General features: G+C 37.7%; 1 protein-coding gene across 18 annotated transcripts in view; it reads left to right on the forward strand.

Moving 5' to 3' along the window:
* LOC121317545 (kinase D-interacting substrate of 220 kDa B-like) overlaps positions 1–22525 on the forward strand; it is a 56361-nt gene that overhangs the window by 27836 nt on the left and 6000 nt on the right. For 6 of the 18 annotated variants that reach the window (XM_041253587.1, XM_041253589.1, XM_041253594.1 and 3 more), the window contains exons 23-26: positions 14083–14261; positions 14669–14898; positions 15613–15729; positions 19492–19572. In XM_041253587.1, coding sequence (XP_041109521.1) covers positions 14083–14261; positions 14669–14898; positions 15613–15729; positions 19492–19572 — 607 coding nt within the window. The remainder of the gene's footprint in view (positions 1–14082; positions 14262–14668; positions 14899–15612; positions 15730–19491; positions 19573–22525) is intronic. The other 12 variants (XM_041253592.1, XM_041253593.1, XM_041253595.1 and 9 more) reach the window with 3 other exon arrangements.

The raw sequence follows: 22525 nt of genomic DNA on the forward strand, positions 1-22525 counted from the left end.
TGAATGAGGTGAAACAGAAGAGAGTGGAGATGCTGAGAAGGCACACTATAATATGGAACCGAGCAAACTGATAATTTAACCTTGCTGAAACCGGTGATCTTGGCCCGGTACAGAGTGATGTCAGTGGTATGAGCCCAGAGGTTTCCGGGTTTTGTTTATTTACTTATTTTCTGCTGTTTAATAAAAGTATGCAACAGCGTGAATCGTTTGACTTCCTGGTCGGCTATTTTATTATTAAAGAAATAAGAACATCTTCGTAAATACGTTACACTGAGAGAAACTTGTGAAAAAAAGCCTGTTTTCACTGTTCGAAAACATTCATTGTAAAAAGCAGAGCAAAACGGAAATGATCAATTTATTATGGTTTAAAAACATATTGCAAAAAATATATCCTTATTACAGCAAAGGGAAAGTATGCAGGGTGTATCTATACAGGGCCACAAGAGGGCAGTGTAGCCTGTGAAAAAGAGGGCATCTAAATATTGAAGGAATCAATGTAATAGCGTAACAGTTTACATTATTATACATGTAATTATAAATTAAACTAAATCCATTTCAGGAACAATTTTAGTATTATATGATTACAAATAACATTGCAACAAAAAATATATAACTCATCACATGCTCTACTGTCTAAGTCATGGTGAAAGAAAATCCAGCTGCTGCACATTTGAAAGCATGTTTTACAATCAAGAACAGATTAATTAATATCAAGTGTAGTGTTCATTTTAAATTATTTGGATTTCTTTCCTCCCTTGCAGCTCAATTGCCACAGATTGGATTATTTTTCATTAGTGGTGTTTACATGCCAAGCTGCAAAACCAGAAACACAAGTTTTTTATATTTGTTTTAAAGTTATCATAAAAAAAAATCAATCTAATCTACTGCAAATGGAACATATTAGTCCCTCTTACTACTTGAGTACCAAGAACTAATAGGTTCCTTCCCTGAGCATTACAAAGAGGTACACAGTTTATGTAAAATTTGAGGCAGTCTGACCATTTCATTGAATAAGGTATGTGTGTAATCTGGTAATAACATGAATACTTCTTTTTAATGCTGTACTTTTAAAAAAAAAAAATGATAATGAATAATTGAGAGAGAATTTCTGTTGCTGTTAGAACTATAAATTGGAATAAAAGATACTGGGCCAGATCTTCGCGCAATCCCCTCTCTAAATTTGTGCCTCGCAAAAAAACAGTGCTTTGGCACAAAATGAGAGATATTCCAAAACAGCACAAAGCAGTTGCGAGACATTGGAATATAGCAGTTTTGTGAGCAATTCGCAAATCTGTTTTTGCCTCGCAAAACCGTCTGTGCATTCACTACCAATATAGCAATTGCACAAAACAGCCAAGTGGGAATGCAGAATGATGGACAGTCACCATTAGTAATGGCATTACACGACAAGTTGCTATCATTGGTGTCGCCACAGCATGTACTGATATGACAGCAGACGAGACCACACAACGTATCGTGCACACATACATACGGACCATTCAAATACACAACTGGCTCCACAGCTAGGCGCCGACTTTTCAAATTAATGTACTGATAACGGCACTGTTTTATTCAGTATGGACAGTATTGTATCACGAGGAAATACTATATAAGTTTCTTTAAAGGCCAGCTGATCCGACACAGCTGTATGTATTTGAAGTAAAATTTAAAAAATGAAAGACTTTGGATACTGTCTGTCGTTTTTTTTCTTCTAGTTTTTGTATTTTTTTGTACAAGTCATGCCATGACAATGTGTACTGTGGTTGTGCACACTCTGATTTGTAAATGTAACTAGTTCATTCAACTGCAAAGTAAACATCAATCAAGCATTTTTTATATACACAATACATAGAAATGCGTTGTTATTCATTCTACTCGCCCATTTGTACACCATGATTAAGCCCAGCTTGTAAGGTTTTGAGTGTCGCGGAATGGATTTTTTTCGCTGTGACTTTTTTTTTTTTTTCTGTAAGAATAATAATTAATTCTAAATACGCCCCTAAAATGATAATTATAGCCTACTATGATTTCTCAATAAATGAACAGTCTCTGTACAATTAGCAACATCGACATTCAGCAGACTGGACAGCTGCATAAACGGCCAGAAATTACAGTTAACAGAACTGTTTGTCCCACCTTGGCTAACTTATGATTGGACTGCTGCAGTGAAAATACAGGTCTTTGATTGGTTGATCGTATCACCGGTCTGGCTTTAGGAAAACGTAAGCATGCCTTTCACAGCAAGAGTGCCCTAACTGATTGGCTCTCTGAAGTGCAGCTGCCTCACCCCTACACCCGTAACACACAGCAATCTATGGAATAGATTAATAAAGCAACCGGCCCCAAGATGGGTGTGTGATGTATTTATACAATTAATTTACAGATGTGTGACAACACACAGCAAAGACAGGCAGGACCCCCCCCTCCCCTCTTCATCTTTTTCTCAGTCTTCATTTCTATACTTTAGAATTTCTTTTTACACATTGGATGCGGATATGCCTGTGGAGTAGTGAAAAACACATAACTTTTTGTAAACACACTACCGCTGTCCATCATATCAATACAATAATCAGTGATAAAACTCAATTGATCCGTCCATCCGGTGTGTGCGGATTGGAGGGGGGTGGGGGGTTCTGTACTATTGTACGTTTGTACTGTTGCACCCAACTCCAGAGTGGATTTGGATTTGGACTATTTGAACCAGCAGTGAGCAGTAATTGGAACTAGCGCATCGCAATCATCGCGCAGATACTGGTATATTCAGATGAATTAGGGCTTTCGCCCAATTCATACTTGATTGCTCTATGTGCATATTGAATGTCCACCTAGAATACATTTGCATCTCATGTTTCTAATTACCGATGCATTACCATATGCTAATAGGACCATATTAAAGGAACAGAAGCAAGGCAGTGTGCTGGCAGAGGTGAGTGCATGTTTCCACACTCGTCTGTTTGGCAGGGGAATACGCTATAAACGTCACTATGATATGCACATGTTATATGTTATGAAAACAAAAAAAGAGGCTTATTGCTTGTATGTTTTTGCTGCAAATTGACTATGGTGATGCAGTATACAGGTTTGCATTACCATCAACTGTAGGTAAACTGGACTTGCTATATCATGCAGGATTGAGGTACAATACAAATACAAGATTTAATACTCATTGTATATTATACGATTTGATAGGCTGGACTAGGCTTTACACAGGTTGAAGCACTGGTATATTCTGGTATATAAGGCTATTCAATGTAAATTATATGAATATACTTATTTAAATGAATACCTTATAGCTTTCCATAGTAACCATAGGCTCAGATCTCATTCTTTTTTGCATTTTAAAATCCCAAATGTGCGTACTGAGGCTGGTAAAGGATCCTTTGCTTATTATGCCCCATGGTCCTGGAATGAGTTCCAGTCCAAACTAAAGCTGCAGACCCTGATATCTTTATTGCAATTTAAGAGTAAACTGCACGATTTCATGACTGAGAGCTGTAATTGTTTTAAGTAGTTGAGTTATGACTACTTTCGTGTATTTTGATTATTGTTTTAAATGTGATTTGACTGTGTCTTAATTGTATTTTATTGTGTACTTGTTCTTGTTGTCCGATTGACTTGCTGCTGCCTGCTTGGTTATGTCTCACTCATAAAAGAGGTTTTAATCTCAATTTGACTACAAGGATAATAGATATATATATATATATATATATATATATATATATATATATATATATATATATATATATATATATATATATATATATATATAAAATCTCTATCTATATCTGTCTATCCATCTCCTGGTATTGAAAAACAAAAAAACGAGTAAGATAAAAAAACAAAAAAAAAATAGGAAGATATTGCATAGTTGGCAACCAGTTTGGGGTCATACACGTACTAATATATATGTGCACAGTTTTTGCAAAGGCTTTGTTGGGCACAAAAGTCATCGATTTATAGACTCGTGTGTCTAGAAAAAAAAACTGCTTTGCTGAAGAAGGTGTCTAGAAAGGCTAGTATTCCGATAGTATCCTAATACTAAGTGGGGTATTCGGTATCACATTTTCGAAATACTGATATCCAGAATACAGATGGATTCATTCGGAATACCATGTTTACATGGCACAGAATAGCTATTCAAATGTCCCACTATTCCGAATACAACTGGAATCCTGATAGAACAGGACAACTGGAACAGGTGCCCGGATAGCAATATGGGTGTAGTCAATTGCACCTACCACACGCGGCAGGTGCACGACCTCATAAAAACCCTACATTATCTCCTCACTGTTTGCTCTGGTACTGGGGAATTTAATATGTTCCTCACCACGTTGCAGCAATGCGGTTATGAAGTGGTCGAGGTGGCGGGACACTGCTGTCCCGGTAGCAGAGATACACATACAGACAGACACTACCAATTGCTCAGACAAGGCATGACTGCTCAGGTTTGTTCTAGCCAGATCATCGTGCAGCATGTGGCATAGATGAGTAGAGGCGATACCTGGACACGATTTGCTCATTACTGAGCTCCTCCTATGTGTGACGAGGCTGGTACACTCTTTCAGCATATCTTCGCTTGTGTCGGGGTTGCTGATGCTGGGTGTGCCTTGCATCATTCACATCCACATGTCGACGGACACGCTGCATGCTGCCCACATTTCCTATTGTTGTCTGTTTGTAGTCAGTGCTGGAATGATAGTGTGCGCGGAGTTAACGCAGTCCTTTTTCAATCCTTATTCTGCTCGTCACAAACCTGGTTTTGTGCTTGGCGCATACCTTCGAATATACCAGGATCACGCATATTGTCGGCCACTCTCCCGATATTGCGCGATGCATACATTTTATTTCTGCACAGCGCAGAATGGATTGTGACGTGCAAAAAGACATTTCGAATATGGCAACTTGGCACAATTTCGGCACAACGCCATTTGCGCCGCACATACCCCTCCTCGCGGTGAGCAAACCTTTCAAAGATCTGTCCCATTGTGCCCCAAATGGATTTAAAATATCTGTTACATAAATTAGGCTATTGCCTCTGTTCATTGCCATATACCCAAACTGTTAATCTGATACATTACATGCAAGTAAGACAGCAAATTAACCTTCCTGTAGATGATGTTTTTCCATTTATTCAGAAAATTTAGAATTCAATAAATCACTGAAAATGTAACTATTTACAATTACTTAAGTGTGTTTTTTTTTTTTCTTTTTTTCTTTGGAAAACCCCTAAACCCAAGGAGATCTGTTGTAGATGTAAAACTAGATTGAGTAATATGAACAATGGATCACAAAGTCTGCTTTGCGATGCATTACAATACAAGTCAATTGCTATATGTGTCTGTGTTTCTTATCCTCATTGGATAACATGTCTGTAAATCTAAAAAACAAAGGGGGTGGGGTGGGTGGGCGTCCTTGAATAGCACTTGATTTTACAGTTTTTTCTTTCTTTCCATGGGGAACGATTGGTTCTCACTGCTTTATTAAAACGTGGGTTTTTAAAATTATTTCTCAAATTGTTCAATTTTTAACTAATGACATTTGAAATTAATACCGGAAAGCAATTTTAACTAATTAGGCAGACTCTTCTGCAAAGCATTGATACATTAAGAGGACATACTGTTCATGCAGGTTTACTTTAATTGGTACAATTATTGTAATTTAGGAGCAGTTTAGAAGCAATTATGCGTTAAACTAAAAGCTTTTGTACATCATATTTATGTGATTCTTGTTAGTAATGCTGCAAAATATTATATTTAAACCTGGTATAACAATTATATGTGTTTTATGCTTTAACTTTCTAGTTCTACAGTTAAATGGTTTCTTTGCATCCTGTACTTTGAAATCAATCAGGAAATGGTAATGAGTTAGTTATATCATCTTCTAACTGCTGTAGTATTTTAGTGGCGCTCAATTGCATTTCTAAAGACTTTGAAGGCACCCAACATGGAATCTCCTCATCAATCAATACTCTTTAACGTTAACATATTTATTCTCATGGCAGGGACATCCACAGAGGAAACTGAAGAGCAGGGTAATGGATACTAAGTGAGGGCTGACAACTTCACAGAATTTTAACAAATTGGAGTCTGATAAGAATTTTTGTTGAGGATGCTTGCAATGTTTTGTTAATGTGTAAAGTTGAAGCGTATAGGTACAATTTTCTGAAACATAGGGGTCCGATTGCAAACAGTTTCTCTAGGAGTAGTTTCTCAGAAATGATTTTTGTTTCACAAGAAATGGACACAAAAAGAACAGTCATAATCTTTACTTGAACTAGTTATGCATTTTATCTTAAGCCCAGGCTAAGCCTTGGACGTTATTAAGAGGCCATGGCCAGTACAGGAAAAAATGAAGTTGCAGCCTAAGCAATGGCCCTATTTTTGAAAGCAAGAATAGAAACCACACAGTGATCTGGAAACAAATCATAAGGAAGAGAAAAAAAAGCATTTGCCGCTGTAGGAAGCTGTGACATTTTTTGTTTCTAGTAAATGTACAGGTTTTGCTACCAAATAATTTTTTTTTTTTTAGATGCAGGGATAAATTCAGCCACGTTCAGCCCACTTTACCCTGACAGTTGAGAAGGATTCCTATTACTGTTGTGCTGATCAGTGGCAACTAAGCCAGAAGCAAAATGCATTGTTGTACAAGAGAGGGTTTTATTTATTTATTTATTTATTTAATGTCTTTAATGTCATTTTCCCTTCTGTAGCCCTAAAGCAGGGGTCTCAAACCCTGGTCCTGAAGAGCTACTATGGCTGCTGGTTTTTGTTTCAACCAATCTCTGTTACTTAATTGAACCAGTTATTGGCTTAATTAGTCAAGATTAACAGGTATGCCAAATCTTTAGCCACTGATGATGTAAAGACACCTATAAAACTTCCTGGATAGGGGCTGTCCAGGACCAGGGTTGGAGACCGCTGCCCTGAAGCACAAACAGCTCGCCAACATACCTCATCCATAACCTTTTAGAATTGGAGTGCGTCATGTCCTAAGATAGAATGGTGCACTTAGCTTGAAGTGATCCTTGATGTAGCTCCTGTGAAAATGAATATAAATGATTAAATCTAGACAATGGGCAGAACAAACAAGCACTTCATATTATGTACTGTAATTATAATATTTCTTACGTGCTCACAAAAAGTTAAAGACAATAATACCATGTCTAACCAGACACCGCAGTTAGTAACAAAGACTGTTTTTGTAATACAGTCAGCACTCGGATATCCATTACCCAGATACATGTCAGTCGCGTTTTACCGTCCTTCTATTGAGAATAAAATCAATCCCAATTATATATATGTAAGAAATGTATGCACTTGCCCGTCGCACACGATTTCCGACTCGGTCACCAGTTTTCTGATACAAAGCCCATCTCTTCAATGTTACAATTGACTTGTTTAACCATCACAGCCTGCGTTTTTTTTTTTTTTTTTTTTTTTTTTTCCTGGCATGGCAAATCAAATCATGCAAGTCTGTCTTTATTGTGCACTGCAGTTACACAGCGCTTCCTCCAAAAACAAAGTGAATGAGACATGGTATGCATGGTAATGTAAAAGTTAATCATTAAACAGTTTTAAATATTGTGATGCATTTTAAATCTGTGACCTTTAGTTTCTTTTGTGCATTTTCATTTGCAAGTGAACTGTGACATTATCGAACACTATATTCAGCAATTTTGATTACCGGCTTTGGATACTGTTTTAATCCTAGAAACTGGTGGTGTGTGTTTTTTTTTATATTTTGCTATATTGCATTTTATGTTTTAAGCAGTTCTGTGCATGGGTAACATTTATTTCATTTTGCTGTATGTCGTTAACAGGGAGTTTTACATACTGCTACAATACATACCAGATTTAAAAGTATTTACAGTCAAGGTGTCGTCTCTTTTGGCAAATGATATTTTCAGAATCATATTGTTCCAAATTAAAATACTACTTCTGCTGAAAATGTAGTACTGTACCAACAAAACCAACTATAATACATCAACACGGAAGCCTATTTATTTTATAACAGAGCCCTTTCAGCTGTGTATGTGACATTGTAAATGTCTTTTACTGCTGTGTTATTCCCCCAACTAGTGCGCTAACTAATTTCAATGAAAGAATCAACGTCTCCCTGTACAGTCATATTTTTTTTTTCCGTACAAAATGTGTGTGTGTGTGTACAGGGCAGGGCAGGGCAGGGCAGGGGGTTGTTTTGGGTGGTAGGGGGCAGGTTACAACATGCTCACCTACATACAGGTTAAATCAGATGAAATAATCTGATGTGTCACACTCGTTTAACCATCACTGAAGTGAACATTTTATAGGGTCGGATATGCGAGTGCTGACTGTACTTTCGATTTTGCCCCTTAAGTAACATTTATAATGTTGGTAATGTACACTGCTGTGTTACTTTCATTCTGCACATTTCATTGCTTTTGTCATTGCTTGGGCTTAGTCATCTTGCTGCTCCCTTTGTGTTCTCTTCTATTGGTCAGACAAGTATAAGCAATCAAATCTTTTGGCTTGAGAACCACTGCTTTGGGAGCGACTGCGGTACTACCCTTTCTGGGGATTTAGTTGAGCTTAACAGGATACTGCCAGACATTGTTGCCTTTATTAAGAACGTTGGTTCTTTTTATTTTCTTCAAAAATAACCTTGTGTTGGCATTTTGCTTTTTGGTTTTTATGGTAATTTGCAATTGAATACTATGCAGTATTAAGGGTTTTTACAGACTTCCAACAGACCAAGGCTGTCCTGCAAAGTCAAGTGTTACATTCATTGGTTTGCAATGAGGGAAATAGTGGAAGAATGATGTTCTTTTAATCAGATGCATTGTTTGGGAGTGCTGAATAAGGATAGTGAAATATAGCAGGCTTTCGAATTGATTAGCATTCAGATAAACTGAAAGAATAGGATTTTAATGGGCAGCTGTGTTAGATACCGACTACTCGGTTGGTGCAGACATCTCAATAACAGAATTGTAATAACTACGGTAAGTGGCTGCTACAGTAACTACGGCAAGTCTGTTCTGCAGGCCTTGCTTATATTTTCTAAGGGAGAGGGTAAAAGGACACACACACACACACACACACACACTAAACTCTACCATTTCAGTTATCTTAATCACGTGCTGTTAAGGTAGATTTTATATAATGATATGTTCTAGACCAGGGGTTCCCAAACTGTGGTCCGTAGCCCAAAGGTGGACCGCGGAACCAATGACATTCTCTGTATTTTTTTCTATTAATAGTGAAAAGCAGGCACTGAAGACAGCTGTAACTGTAGAAAAATAAATAGTATCAAGGGAATCTTGACCTTGCTCGTGGTGGCCTGTGGGAGATGGGTATAACTGCAGGCTCGGAGACCTTGCTCATGGTGGCCTGTGGGAGATGGGTATAAATGCAGGCTCGGAGACCTTGCTCGTGGTGGCCTGTGGGAGATGGGTATAAATGCAGGCTCGGAGACCTTGCTCATGGTGGCCTGTGGGAGATGGGTATAAATGCAGGCTCGGAGACCTTGCTCGTGGTGGCCTGTGGGAGATGGGTATAAATGCAGGCTCGGAGACCTTGCTCGTGGTGGCCTGTGGGAGATGGGTATAAATGCAGGCTCGGAGACCTTGCTCGTGGTGGCCTGTGGGAGATGGGTATAAGTGCAGGCTCGGAGACCTTGCTCGTGGTGGCCTGTGGGAGATGGGTATAAGTGCAGGCTCGGAGACCTTGCTTGTGGTGGCCTGTGGGAGATGGGTATAACTGCAGGCTCGGAGACCTTGCTCGTGGTGGCGCTGTGGAGGCCTATGCGCGCACAGCTTCAAAATACGTTATGGGTTGTGGCTCGATAGGCATGACATTTTAACATTTTAATAAGGGTTCCGTACTTGAAAATCTACCTTGGCTTACGTTAATGAAAAAAGTTGGTAGGAGCAATACCTATCTTTGCACTTCATGTTGGATTTGTTGATAACTTGTACTTTTTGCATAAATTACTTCTTGTATACTACCCTTTACACTTGTGAGTTGCCTTGGATAAGGCGTTGGCTAAATAATAATAATAATAACTAATATTTGGGGTGTTTCTTTGAAATTTGGCAAGTATAAAAAAAGATATAGGGGCCTATTCGTTTGGGATGGTTGCATAAAAGATATAAACAAGACATTGATAGTGATCGTTTCATTGTAAAGTATAACCATACGTATAATTAGTCATAGGGCCGGCCCGATCTTCACGCAATCCCCTCACTAAATTTGTGCCTCCCAAAAAAATAGTGCTTTGGCACAAAATGAGAGATATTCTAAAATGGCACAAAGCAGTTGTGAGACATTGGAATATAGAAGTTTTTTGAGCAATTCGCAAATCTGTTTGTGCCTCGCAAAACCGTCTGCGCATTCACTATCAATATAGCAACTGCACACAACAGCCAAGCAAGAATGCAGAATAATGGACAGTCACCATTAGTAATGGCATTACCCCGACAAGCTGCTGTCATTGGTGTCGCCACGGTATCGAACACACAACCCCGAGTAAGTGACAACATGCAGCTTTTATGCAGCTGTACCAAGACTAGATTGCTAATCAATCATTCAGTTGGAGTCGCGGTACAACTGCACGTGAATTAATAAAGTGCACTTCCCCGTACTCATATGTTATTACTTTTTACTTGCACGTGAAGTGCTGTGCAATCCTCGTGCCTAAATACAAATATATATTCTAAACACTAGTGTTACACAGACCCGTTTATATCCCGTGTACCAATGACTATACACCAACATTAACACACAACATACAACACAAAATACACACAGGGGCGGGCACTTTGCCCCAGGTGTCTAGAAGGGCTAGTATTCCGATAGTATCTTAATACTAAGTTGGTATTCGGTATCACGTTTTCAGAATACTGGTATTCAGTATACGGGCGTATTCATTCGGAAAATACCCTGTTTACATGGCATGGAATAGCTATTCAAATTTCCCACTATTCCAGATACAACTGCAATCCTACCTGCATGTAAATGCAGTGGCTGATGATCAAAATAGAGCAGTGTAGCCTACTTACCAATGAGAAATGCATTCAGGATGTGTCCAGACTCAAATGCACTGCAAAGTTTGTACTGATGCCATATGTATGCATCGTGAGCAACCCCCCACAACCCCCCCCCCCCCCCCCCCCCCCCAAGGTACTGTGCCAGGACATTGATAATGCAACCTGTAGCATCAAAGACAACCTGCATATTGAGGGAGTAGTAGCCCTTGCGGTTCATAAAGACTGCTGCTTCCAACCCTGCAGATGCCCGGATAGCAATATGAGTGCAGTCAATTGCACCTACCACTCGCGGCAGGTGCGTGACCTCATAAAACCCTGCATTATCTTCTCCCTGTTTGCTCTGGTACTAGGGAATTTAATATGTTCGTCAGCACGTTGCAGCAACGCAGTTATGACCCGGTCAAGGTGGTGTGACACAGCTGACTGGGTGATCCCCGCTGTATCACCTGCTACCTTCTGGAAGGTCCTGGTACCTAGGATACACATACAGACAGACACTACCAATTGCTCAGACAAAGTCGGTCATCTATGTCACATGCTGCATGAGACGATACCTGGACACGACTTGCTCATTGCTGAGCTCCTCATATGTGTGCCAAGACCAGTGCACCCTTTCAGCAGATCTTCGCCTATGTCAGGGTTGCTGTTGCTGGATGTGCCTTGCATCATTCTCATCCACATATTGACGGACGCGCTGCATGCTACCCACATTTTCCATTGTTGCCTGTTTGTAGTCAGTGCTGGAATGGTAGTGTGCGCAGTGTTAACACAGTCCTTTTATATTCCTTATTCTGCTCGTCACAAACCTGGTTTTGTGCTTGGCGCATACCTTCGAATATACCAGGATCACGCATATTGTCGGCTACACAGGTAGTGGACAAAGAAATAGAAACACCTGAGTAAATGAGGAACACCAAGTATATTGGAATCAAGGGCTTCCACACAGGTGTGGCTCATGCGTTAATTAAGCAAATAACATCCCAGCATGCTTAGGGTTATGTATAAAAATACTGGACAGGCCTGGTTGCCTATAATTATGGTTAGCATGGCTGCAAGAGGAAACCTCAGTGACTTTGAAAGAGGGGTGATTGTTGGGGCGCATTTGGTAGGAGCTTCAGTAACCAAGACAGCTCAACTTGCTGATGTTTCATGAGCGACGGTGTCTAAGGTGATGTCGGCATGGAACTCCGAGGGAAAGACATCATCAGCAAAGGGCAACAGTGGACGGAAGCGCATACTCCAGGATTGTGATATCCGTGCATTAATTTGAAGTGCAAGGCAAAACAGGCGAGCAACTGCAGATCAGTTAACTGCAAATTTCAACCTGGGGCGCTGGCAGCCAGTTTCATCAAAAACGGGAAGAGCTGTTATTGCAGCGAAAGGTGGCTCTACCAAATATTAATGTGTGGGGGTTGAATACTTATGCAAGCAAGATATTACAGTTTTTTATTTTTCTTAAATATTTCCCAACATAAAACCAGTGTCAACCTTACAATAATTGATTTTGAATTTAAGTGTTTTAAAATAAAATATCGAACAGAACGAAATTTCAATGTACCATTTGTAATTCGGTAATATGGAAGAATTGGTCAGGGGTCTGAGTACTTTTGCAAGGCACTGTGTGTGTCTATATATATATATATATATATTAGTGTCTGTATAGGTTGTTTCCAGTGCTATACTGACAGATTGATATGTATATTTCAATGTGTGGAACTAAGGTCTGGGTTTTGCAATGATTAAGAGGAACAGTCTGTCACATGAGAGAGAGATGGACCAGTTTTTGTGGTCATAATTTTTGTAGTTTTTTTTTTTTTTTTTTTTTCTATTTTTTATTTTTTTAATTATTTAAATAGTAGACCTCAAAAAGGTACTACTGCTTTAAGTTGGTGATTCCAGAAATATCAGTCTAAAAAAAAAAAGAAAAATCACAGGACTTAAACAAAGGAAACAAAACGTCTATAAATATCACTGAGAAATACAAGCACTAAATTCCCTGCAGCGAGTGTGATGCTGAATAGATAAACAAAGGAAGAATTGCAAGTGATAATAGAATAATGTACAGTGGCAGTCTTAAGTGGAAATACAACATGTGATTAGGTGCTGTTGCCAAGGAACAAAGGAAATCTGAAAAACAAAACGAGGGCGCTTTATGCACCTGTGTGAAAGAAAATACAATCAACTACAAACCATCACCAGAATGCCTTAAAGCCTAGACTAAACACTTGAAAATGATGGCCAATGATCAATACTGTGGATTTGTATTTTGTAGTTGATTTATCTGTTGATTAAATTATTTGGTTAACAGTGTGTGTGTTTTTCTCTACACGCATACATAAGTAATTGACATATTTTTTCACAAAACCTTTCCTAAGTGCTCTGAAGGAAACGTCTCAGGTTAATTTGGATTTGATTGAGGGCACTACTTTAACAAATCAATTCAGATCTCCCCAACTCCTCACTAATGAGTGTATTAATGAACTGTATATAGAGTACAGTAATAAGCCTGCAAGAAGCTGCTTGCACAAAGAGACAAAAGGAACCTCGATTGTCAGCAGACACAAAAGGCGCACTTCATTTACATTGCCATGATTTTAGATACAGTGTGCAGTTTAAAACAAACACAAAAAAAATAAAATCCTTGAAAAAATGATCACTGAAGTTGAAACACAGGTGCCGTCTAGAAATTGGAAATATGTCTTTTATAGTCTAACCATGTACATTCTACTGATCTGTGTTATTTACCTAGCCGGCCTGCAAACACAACATATAATATGATTTTACAACACTTGTCTACATAAACCATTTAAAGAGGCATTGAGCCTTGATATTGAAAACCAAAAAAGTGAAAGGAACGGTAAATCAGGTTTAAACAAGAAACCTTGGAGCCAACCTTTTGGCATGATCGTTCGGTCCTTAAACATTCCATGATTTAAAAGACTCCAAAACCAGCGTGCTCTAGTTTGTTTGTACCTTAACCTGCTGTTGATTAATACTCTGTTTCCCAGTTATTTATTTTCTTTAGAACTTGTATCCTCACTGTTCATTCTTTCCCTCAGAATATCAAAGAATATTCCAACCACTAAAGATGTGGAGCCTTTGCTTGAAATTGATGGTGACATCCGCAGCTTCGAAGTGTTTCTGGCTTCAAGGATGCCGGTTCTTACAGTTCGGGACATAAAAACCTTTTTACCATGTACTGTCAACCTGGATCCCAAACTGCGAGAGATCATTGCAGGTGAGCAGATTCACATGCTTCAATAAAGTAAAATACAAAGGAAAACAAAGTGGTAAGAATTCATGTGTGTGTTTTTTTTTATATAAATATGGAGGTAACAGGCATTTCTTGTATGAAGCTAGGACTGTAAATTAGCAATTCTTGTTCAGTAATATTAAACTTTATTTATAGGACTACTGAATATATTGTGATGGAGCAATAGTTGGTATATGCATGCAGCCATACCATCTTGTTGAATATAAGAACCAAAAATGGGCCAGGCCTGCACTGTAATAATATATTTTCAAAACCTTTTGCTGTAGTGCTGGATTATTTATTTTATTTAAAGTCTGACTCAGACTTCCGATGCAGAATTACCAACAGAGCAGCCATTTTATATGTCTAAGGAGCTTCTCACCAATTCCTAGATGTCCGTGCTGTGAGGGAGCAGATAAATATTGGAGGAATTGCCTATCCCACAATGCCCTTGCAGGATGCCCCTCCCCGGGCTGCTTCTGTGTTCAGCCAGCCATCTTCTGCCTGCTCACCCACCACATCCTTCAACGGCCACTTCAACCCTGCTGGAGTCATGTCTCCACAGCCACACAGCAGTTACTATAGTGGCATGACCGGGCCACAGCATCCCTTCTACAACAGGGTAAGTGCCACCTCTCTTTGAAAGACACACTTCCTCATTTAACGAATACTTTTAATATAACCTCATTTGAGGGTTTGTTATATAATTATAGATAAAAAAACTAAAAAAAAACAGCAGGTAACTAAGGTCAATTTCCTGATGCAGGTTGTACAATAATAATGTCTGGTAGGCAGAGCACAAATTAGCAAAATTATTCAACAGCAGCCATGCTTTGTTTGATGCGTAAACTGATTGCACCATATTTGTGTTATAGTCTAGAGACAGGGTTATTCTCCAAAATGTATTAAAAAAAACAAAAAAAAACAAAGAAAAACTAAGATTTATTTAATAAAATCCATGCGTATACGTAGTAACACAGTACTTATTCATGTGCAATTAACAGCTGTTTGAAAGTATTAATAACAAGCACACATGTATAATACAGTCATCTAAAATTGTAAATGACAAGTCAAAGGCTGTGAACAATATAATAAGAACATATTTATATTTATCAGACAGAACAATTGGGGCAAAACAAGGAAGATCATTTCATATACAAGCTGACAAAGGGAATGTTTTACACGTGGTGATAAAAAGTTTACATGATGCACGCAACACATTCTTTTTCTGACTGGGTCAGACATTTATTCCTGTTACACATTTATGTTTGGAACCTCATTGTGTATTTTGATTTCTTAAATTGTTTGCTTTTTTCCATATGTTCCCTTTCCATAGCCTTATTTTCCCCATCATGTTTCTTATCTGCCAAGGCAATACTTTGGCAATTCCCATCATCCTTTGTCACGTCCATCAGTTAAAACGGTGTATCCCAGGGATCAGAGCAATGGACTAGTAAGTATTGTTAATGATAAAATTAGCAAAACTAACATAACACGTTAGCTGACCTAGTTTTATTAGTGATCAGAAATTAATGGTAGTATAGAAAATTGATAGCTTTCCAATTAGTGATATCTTAAAGATGCACAATGTTAATGTGAAACAAGACAGGTTATTTTTTGTTGTGCTTTAAGTAATTTATAGTCCATTTATAGTTCTAATTAAGTCATCTGTTTGGTGGATGATCATTTTCTAAAGTGAAAACATGATCCTACTAACATGTCAAGTGATTAGTTATAAAAACCTGCAAAACTATAGACTAAGTGTTTGGAACAGGCTCTAGAGTTTTTAACAGAACATGTTCATTACCTTTACTGCATATTGCATTTTAAATATTCCATTTCAAATTAATCACAATTGTTGTCCCTTTTTTTTCTCATATCCTTGATCATAAATAAGTGTTGACTAGTGATTTTCATTTGACAGGGAAAGTCTCAACTTTTTCTCACACTATTTTGGTAGTACTTTCAGGTACTGTGTGTTTCCATGTAGTTTTCTTTTAGCCTGAGAAATTCTCGTTCCAAACTGAGTTGACCTAATTAGTATTAAAATACAGGAGGGTATAGTTCAGTGTGTGTTTAGTTCCAGTCTGCCCTTGCGTGACTTACTGATATCATACAGCTTTCTTAAATTTGGTTTCCACCAAGTTTCTAGGTTGTCTTAAAACACTGACAGTGCAGCCTGCCTTATTTGGCCACCAAAGGAAAAAAACAAAACACAAATGCACGAAAAATAATAACAGATAAGTGTAATAAGCATGACACAATAATAATAATAATAATAATAATAATAATAATAATAATAAAACATTCCATAAGAAAGTGCTGTGTACTCCCCTTGGATTTACTAAACATTTTTTTCACTGCTTATGTGTTTATTATAAACCTGTTCTACACATAGCCTACATTATGTATAGAACCGTAGCCTCAGCAATTCTGATCCTTGTAGTCTACGAACCGAACTAAGTAGCAGCACTTTAGGTTAATGATATCAAAATGTTCACATTTCCCATTAAATAACATTCTTGTAGTAATAGTATTAATAATACTGTACAGGTTTTGTTGGCTTTTATGATTTTGTAGCGCTTGTGGCAGAGCACAGCTCTGCTCTTTAGAAATTGGCAGGGATGGGGTTAAATTCCCCTACCTGCCTTGGTTCATTGTGTTCAGGTGGCTGGGGTTGATTAGATGATTAGTTTAATTAACGATCAATCAGTGCCCAGCCACCTGACATAAAAGGAGGCCTCTGCTTTTCATTTAGGAGGAGTGAGCTGAGGAAGCAGGTTGGTGTTTTTTTTTTTAAAAATTCCACAAAACAAAACAAAAATACTGCTCTGAGCCTCTAGGTGGCGCTATCACACTTCTGACACCACATGTGGCAGGCTGGCGAGTGGATTGAGGCCCAGAGACAGTCTGTAGTTCAAAAAAATAATTATTTTATTATAAATACACAAAAAAAGGGCACAAGGGCCAAAACAAAGCAATTTAAACACAAAAAGAAAGACAAAAAGCAAAACTTACAAAAAAAACAATTTCCAGGCTGGGCAATGCCTTCACTGGATTCAAACGTTCCAAACAACCAAAAAAAAACCCAACCTGCTTCCTCAGCTCCCTCCTCCTAAATGAAAAGCAGAGGCCTCCTTTTATGTCAGGTGGCTGGGCGCTGATTGATCGTTAATTAAACTAATCATCTAATCAACCCCAGCCACCTGAACACAATGAACCAAGGCAGGTAGGGGAATTTAACCCCATCCCTGCCAATTTCTAAAGAGCAGAGCTGTGCTCTGCCACAAGCGTCTTTAGAGCTCTGCTAAACATAAAGATACAAACACACTTAAATAAACACATATATTTATAGCAGACAAAATGTTTTATTAAAATACATATATATATATATATATATATATATATATATATATGCATGCAATTGATTATAATCTTACATTGATTTCAAAACTGCAGAATTGATGATAAGCACACACTGTGCTTCTCATAGGGGATTAGCCTGATCACACTCAGGCTCTGTTCGCCCACTTTACTGCTACTACTACTACTACTACTACTAATAATAATAATAATAATAATAATAATAATAATCATAATAAATACCTGAATCTTAATTCCACAGTCATGTTTTCGTTCTTTTAAAACAATATTCCTCAATAAATTAGGTTTTAAGAGATTTTACTCAAAGTAGGTGGATGCTCAAGCCTGGTGGTGTCAATAGCCTGCAGTCATATAAAGCCACTGACAAGGGATTCCCAGCTATGCTTATTTAACACACAGGGGTACACAAACGTGACTTTTTTTGTCTTTGTTAGGTACCCATGATAGATACAAAAGGCTAGTGTGCAGTGTATTGCATCTTATAGCTAAGCGACAGAAAAGTCTTAAGCTTAAAGCAATCAGCTGTCTGATCACCAAACATGAACATAACAAAAGTGTAAAAAGATGAACAAAAATCTCTGTGCTTTGCAAAGGGCTTCATTATTTATTTATGTATTGCAAAGGGCTGCATTTTTGTATTTTGTTGTATCTTCATTTTTTTTATAACATTGCGTATAAATAGGCTTGCTACTATTCCATTTTAAATTTTTTTGCCAAATTGACGATTAATATCGACGTTTATTTTAGGAAGAATTTACTGGGTTTTTTTTTCTATCTTTATTTTTCAATTCATGCAGAGAATGTGTGAAATCGACCTTTATGCTTTAAAAAAAAAATACAAAACAACTCCAGCAAACAACATCTCATTTAGCAAAACCCATTTATCACATTCAACGTGCAACAAAACCGTGGTTACCAACATTCTAATTGAAATAAAGTTTATTCACAGCGGAGCTATACCTTGTAAAGATAAAGGTCCTACACAAATAAAAAAATGGTCTCAAACAAATAAACCGTAGAAAACGCAGCATATACAAGTGTATTACACAGACGTTTATAGCATAAATTTACGAGTAAAAATAATATGCACAGAACAAAACATTAGATATTTTGAGCTGCAGCCCTCCCTGCTTTAGCACAGCTGAACTCGGAGACACTGGAAGCAGGGCTGAAGGGTCCGCTTCGTCCTGCCGCTGAGACTTCAGACTTCTGCCAGGGGAATGTGCACAATACTCATTAAGTGTTTTCCTCTTGCGCTCCATTTTCAAATTTAGGATATGCAAATGTACAGGTGGCATGCATAAGAATATTTCATCCTGTCAACAAAATTTGAGTACGACTTATGATACCGAACACAGACTAGACAGGCAGTGAAATATGCGGACTAACTAAAGGAGCAGAGTTGTTGTTGAACAGGTTTTTTTATTATATCCCATCCAAGCCCAGTGTTGATTTAAACAGCAGGTGCTGTGACGTTCACATGCCGTTTTCACAGTCAGACGGGACGCATAACCCAATACATAAATCACTGCTGAGCTCTGATTTTATAACCAACTATATGTGAATAAAATATCACAAATCAGCAGATTGTAATGAATGTGTTTTGTTGCATTGCTACAGCCTGTTCATTAACACTTTTTTAAGATTATCCAGACATACCGTGGCCGGTGATGTAGGTTCAACCAGAGACTGTGCTTTTTTATTTTCAGCTCCATGTTCACTATGTGTTTGCACTTTTTAATTTTCTTTGTACTGTACTGTGGTCTGTCTCTATTTGGCACTTTTTGATAAGACCGGTATTCCATTGTTTTGCTTTTATTTTGTACCCAAGCCCTGCCCCTTTTGTTCTTATCAGGATGTTATCAAGGAGGATGCCAACGAGGGGCTTCCCTCCCCCACAGTCCCCTCAATGGTAACGGTGTGAAGCTCTAGCATCCCATTTCTATATCAAACTTTGGCCAGAATTAACCAGTTCACCAGTGCAAAACTAACAAGTCAACGGTCGATTTGTGAAAAGTAGACGTAGACTAATGTTTGCATTGAGTCCAAAATGTTGTTCTCCTGTATGTGCTGTGGTTCACAAAATTAAATCTTTACATTTTGCACTAGTGGGATGCAAATAATTACTTTAGATTTAACCAGTTAGTATAACAATACTAGAAGCATGGTATTATCTGTAGTTTTGCATGCTGTGTTTTTAATGTTTATTATTTTCCTTATGTGGCCAGTTACTGTATCTGTCCCTTATAGCTATGATAATAGGTTAGATTTGTACTTTAGGACTTCTCTACAGTTCACCTGATATTGTTACTTGTAAATGTTTCTTCTAAAAGCACTTAATGAAAACTTTTTTGCAGCTGCAATTGGTGTGCACACAAGAATAGTTTTGTGCTTGTTTATGTATCCCTGTCATTGTGTGTTTTGAAGAGTTAGTTTGTAATGTAGTCTGCTCCACAATACCTCTTGGCAACTTAGGACGACTTTAATTCTGGGAAGTGCACAGGTATATCTGGCCCCGCCTTTACTGTGTGTTACATGCTATAGAATGTGTTGAAATGGGCCAAACTATATATATATATATATATATATATATATATATATATATATATATATATATATATATATATATATATATATATATATATGTACACTGCTGTGCAAAAGTCTTCAACATGTTGTATTTTTCTGCTCTGTGTTATGAGCATCAACAATTTACTCAAAGCCTCCACTAGTGTTTTCTACTGTTACCACAAGCATGACTTGCATAAAGAAGGGAAAACATTCGGTGAAATAGCTCGCATCACTTGATTTTCAAGGTGTGGTGTCCGAAGCAGAATCAACAAGTACAAAGAAACATCATCTGAAATTGACAAACCCAGGACTGGAAGACCCAAAAAGCTGTCTAACAAGGATAAGCAATACTTAAAGATAATATCCTTAAGGAACAGAAAGAAGACAAGCGTTGAATTGACAACAGAACTGGCAGAAGGCACAGGTGTCGTTGTCCAATACATAAAGCACCTTTGGCCATTGTTCCATAGTCCAATTTCTATGCTCTTGTGCATATTTTAGCCTTTTAGTATTGTTCCCCTTTCTTAACAAAGGTACTCTTACTGCAACGCATCCTTTTAAGTCCTGATTTCAAGAGTGACCTTCGTACTGTTGATTTGATGGACAAAGACAACTGTGCCTATATATAATATGTATATGTACATGTTACAGGCAAAGCTTGAAATAATAATTAAAATAATATATTTCAGGCTTTTCCAGGGCAAACCACGGTCTGCCCACTGCTTCTAGTCCGAATCACTTCCTCTGTTCTTTCATTACTGAGTGACAGGCAGACCTTCAGAACAAGGAACATCGGAACAAAAATTAACATGAGAAACCCCTTTGACACTGCGTATAAAAAGGACAGTATTATTAATAACATGCTAACAATCAGTAATAATAACTGTTGTATTAAACTGTCCAGTCAGAGAGATAGATGCAGTTACTGGTTGGGACATGAATGATTAGCTGATTCGCGTTTTGACAGTGTTTATGACAAGCGATCTAAGAAGAGTTGGAGAGTGTACTCAGCGGAGTGACTGAAGTGGAAGTATGTAATGCATACTGTATCTAGATTTTTAATAATTTGCTTAAAATTAGTGTTATATCTCATTAAATATTTTATACAGTCGTGTCGTCAATAAAAATATTTAAATACATTTTTTAATATATGCCTGTTTTCCGAAACAGGACTTCCTGAGTGAGTGACTGACGCAGCTCAGGTAGGCAAGTCAAACAAGCTCTTCAATCGTAGCTCTGCCCCTGTCCCCTGAAAACATAAAATGAAAGATTTTGTGATTCATGTCCGACTTTGACAGGACAATCCGTGAAACGTCTGCTCAATCTGTGAATAGCCCAGTTTCTCGGGGTGTGTGTGTGTATGTGTGTGTGTGTGTGTGTGTGTGTGTGTGTGTGTATATATATATATATATATATATATATATATATATATATATATATATATATCTATCATTTTTTTTTTTTTTTTTTTTTTTTTTTTTTTGGTGTAACGTCCCTGCCAAGGCTGGTCTGCACCCTTTAAACAGGACCCAGACACAGAAACTTGCAGTTGAAGCGCTTTTGCACTCTTACTATTTACAATAACACCAAAAACCAAACCAGCAAAATAAAGCTAACTCTACCAAGGAGTCCTAAACTACATTTGTTTAGACCAATCGATCCACCAAACTTCCTACCTAGTAAGGGACAAGCAAAGCTTCTTCACAAACCCATCACAAAACAAACCAACTTTGGCCTTTTTATTCTTACCACCTGATCAGTCACAGCTGATCTGCATTTACCAATTTCCATATTAACTCACGCTAATAATCAGGCCTCTGGCTTCGCTTTGTCCTTTCCAAAGATGGTGCATTATCCCTCATCCTAAAGCTGTTAAGTTCCTGTCCGAGACATACCCGCCATCACAATATATACGCTTAGAAAAGGACCTACTGGATTATTTGTAATTTACATAAGTAGTTTAAATGTGTAGATGTTAAAACAATTATGCTGTGCTATTGAATAACTTTCTTTCTTTTCTTTCCTTCTATAAAATGTTCTGTTTCCAGGCTGGGACGACCTTTTTAAAAGGATTACTTCTACCTAGTAATTTTTTTTCTGTTTCTTACCTACCTCTTTTGACCTGTTCATACCTTGGTACATCATCACCTAGAAATGTCCTTCTTTCATAAATTGAACTCTTGTTATATATTATTTATATTAAGGTATGTTTTGTGGTGTTTGTAACAAATGCTTACTAACAATTGGTTAACTGTTTTAGTACAGTGTTGGATTTGCATACCAATGATTAGCTA

This window comes from Polyodon spathula, chromosome 6 (genome assembly GCF_017654505.1).
Source record: "Polyodon spathula isolate WHYD16114869_AA chromosome 6, ASM1765450v1, whole genome shotgun sequence".
Taxonomy (NCBI): domain Eukaryota; kingdom Metazoa; phylum Chordata; class Actinopteri; order Acipenseriformes; family Polyodontidae; genus Polyodon; species Polyodon spathula.